At 46.7% G+C, this 2,500-nt stretch overlaps 1 protein-coding gene across 1 annotated transcript in view; it reads left to right on the top strand.

Annotated features, from left to right (window-relative positions):
• The window catches only part of tmem104 (transmembrane protein 104), a gene marked incomplete at its 3' end in the record, with an annotated part of 72,476 nt that overhangs the window by 19,352 nt on the left and 50,624 nt on the right, over positions 1-2,500 (top strand). Inside the window, exon 8 of the mRNA XM_080835615.1 lies at positions 439-535. Coding sequence (XP_080691741.1) covers positions 439-535 — 97 coding nt within the window. The remainder of the gene's footprint in view (positions 1-438; positions 536-2,500) is intronic.

The raw sequence follows: 2,500 nt of genomic DNA, 5'->3' as shown, positions 1-2,500 counted from the left end.
AGTACAGACATAAACTATTTATATTTCAGACAAACACTTAGTTCAGTACAGACATAAACTATTTCTATTTCAGACAAACACTTAGTTAAGTACAGAGATTGAACTATTTATATTTCAGACAAACACTTAGTTCAGTACACAGATGAAACGTTTTATAATTTATTGAAGCAGAACTTATCTTCAGGAGATATCATCATGGTCGGACCGGCAAGATGAATGAGTATCCTATTAGAAATGTGGTTTTGTAAAAGGAACCTTGTACACACTCCAGATGGTGTGTGTGTGTGTGTTTGTGTGTGTGTGTGTCTGTCTGTCTGTGCTGTCTGTGTTGGGGGCAGGGTATTATTCAAATTTGTCAGATACTCCGTGTTGTGTTTAAAGTGTGTGTGTGTGTGTGTGTTTGTGTGTGTGTGTGTGTGTGTGTGTGTGTGTCTGCAGTGGGAACCACTCGTGTAGTGCTGGGAGTGTGACGTACAACGACACAGACTCCTGCTGGGGTCCGGTCAGGAGGAAAGACGCCTACAGAATATTCCTGGTGAGTCACACACACGCACACGCACACGCACTCGGACGCACACACACTCACACACACACAAACAATGTCCCTCTCTCTCTCACTCTCTCATATACTCATCCTAGCACACAGTGCACGCATTGGACCTCTGCACTCAGTCCCAGAGTGTTTCAGTGTGTGTGTGTGTGTGTGTGTGGCGTGTGTGTGTGTGTGTGTGTGTGTGTGTGTGTGTGTGTGTGTGTGTGTGTGTGTGTGTGTGTGTGTGTGTGTGTGTGTGTGTGTGTGTGTGCGTAACCCAGGCTGAGCTGTACAGTCAGACGGGCAGTCAGTGCCTAGCAGTGCCCCCCCCCTTTTTTTGTGCGTTTGGAGTGTGTGTGTGTGTGTGTGTGTGTGTGTGTGTGTGTGTGTGTGTGTTTGTAAAAGCATGGAGAGAAAGGAAACTAGTTTTCGCCTTTGCTTGAACTTTCTGTGATGGATGATTTGATCTCCTCCCACACACACACACACACACACATACACACACACACACACACACACACACACACACGCCTGTGTACTCAGACTCTCCTGTCTCTCCTATTGGCTGTGTCCTCTGTGGATAAGCTTCTTATAGTGTGTTATCCAGCATAAATTACGCTGATTTATAATCTGCAACTGAAACCCCCCACCTAAACACACAACACACAACACATACTGATGTACACACACACACACACACACACACACACACACTAACGTACACACACACACACTAACGTACACACACACACACACACAGTCTAACGTACACACACACACACACACACACACACACACACACACACACACACACACACACACACACACAAACACACATGGTCACACTGACTTCCCTGTTTTGTGTGTGTTTGTACGTTTGTGTGTTTGTGTTTTACCAACCCCACCCACTCAGTCAATGTCTTTTGCCCCCCCCCCCCCCCCCCGAGCACTTATTAGATTTCTGTGTGTGTGTGTGTGTGTGTGTGTGTGTGTGTGTGTGTGTGTGTGTGTGTGTGTGTGTGTTTTATTTACACACACAATCACCTCCTGATGAAAGATTTATCATGTCGCCAAGGGAGCAGAGGAGATTGCCACAGACAGACAGACAGACAGACAGACAGACAGACAGACAGACAGACAGACAGACAGACAGACAGACAGACAGACAGACAGACAGACAGACAGACAGACAGACAGACAGACAGACAGACAGACAGACAGACAGACAGACAGACAGACAGACAGACAGACAGACAGACAGACCCTCGTTAGTGGAGCACAGCCTCGTTAAGAGCTCCTTCATTACTGGGGAATTAAAAGAAATTAAACATTTTTCTTTCAGTGATTTCAGGCGTTTTTGGGAGTTTTCCCACACAGCAGAAAAGCCCTGTAATTAGAGATTCTTCTCTCTGAAGAATGAAACAGTCTGATTCTGATTCGTTTTTTAATCAGTCTGATTTACTGGACCGCACTAAGAGCATAGCAATCAACACACTTCCCACGCTCACTATTTAGCATCAGCCCATGACCGTGTTAAACAGCTTACCCACCAACCTGGCTCACTATTTGGCATGAGCCCAGCACCGTGTTAAACAGCTAATCCACAAACCTGGCTCACTATTTAGTGTGTGTGTGTGTGTGTGTGTGTGTGTGTGTGTGTGTGTGTGTGTGTGTGTGTGTGTGTGTGTGTGTGTGTGTGTGTGTGTGTGTGTGTGTGTGTGTGTGTGTGTGTGTGTGTGTGTGTGTGTGTGTGTGTGTGTGTGTGTCTTTATACGTTGCGTTTCGCATCACCTCTGGCAGGTGGGAGTAACATGGTTATTTTTAGGACCCAGGGGCAACAGCTGTCTGTCGGGCTGCCACAGGAGGCCAGAGCAGTACGAGCCGAAGAGAAGGAGAGAGAGAGAGAGAGAGAGAGAGAGAGAAGGAAAGAGTGCGAGAGAGAGGGTGTGTGTCAGACAGAGGAGGTGT

Source organism: Sprattus sprattus, assembly GCF_963457725.1.
Source record: "Sprattus sprattus genome assembly, chromosome: 3".
NCBI classification, from domain to species: domain Eukaryota; kingdom Metazoa; phylum Chordata; class Actinopteri; order Clupeiformes; family Clupeidae; genus Sprattus; species Sprattus sprattus.
This window is presented reverse-complemented; position numbering and strand designations above follow the sequence as displayed.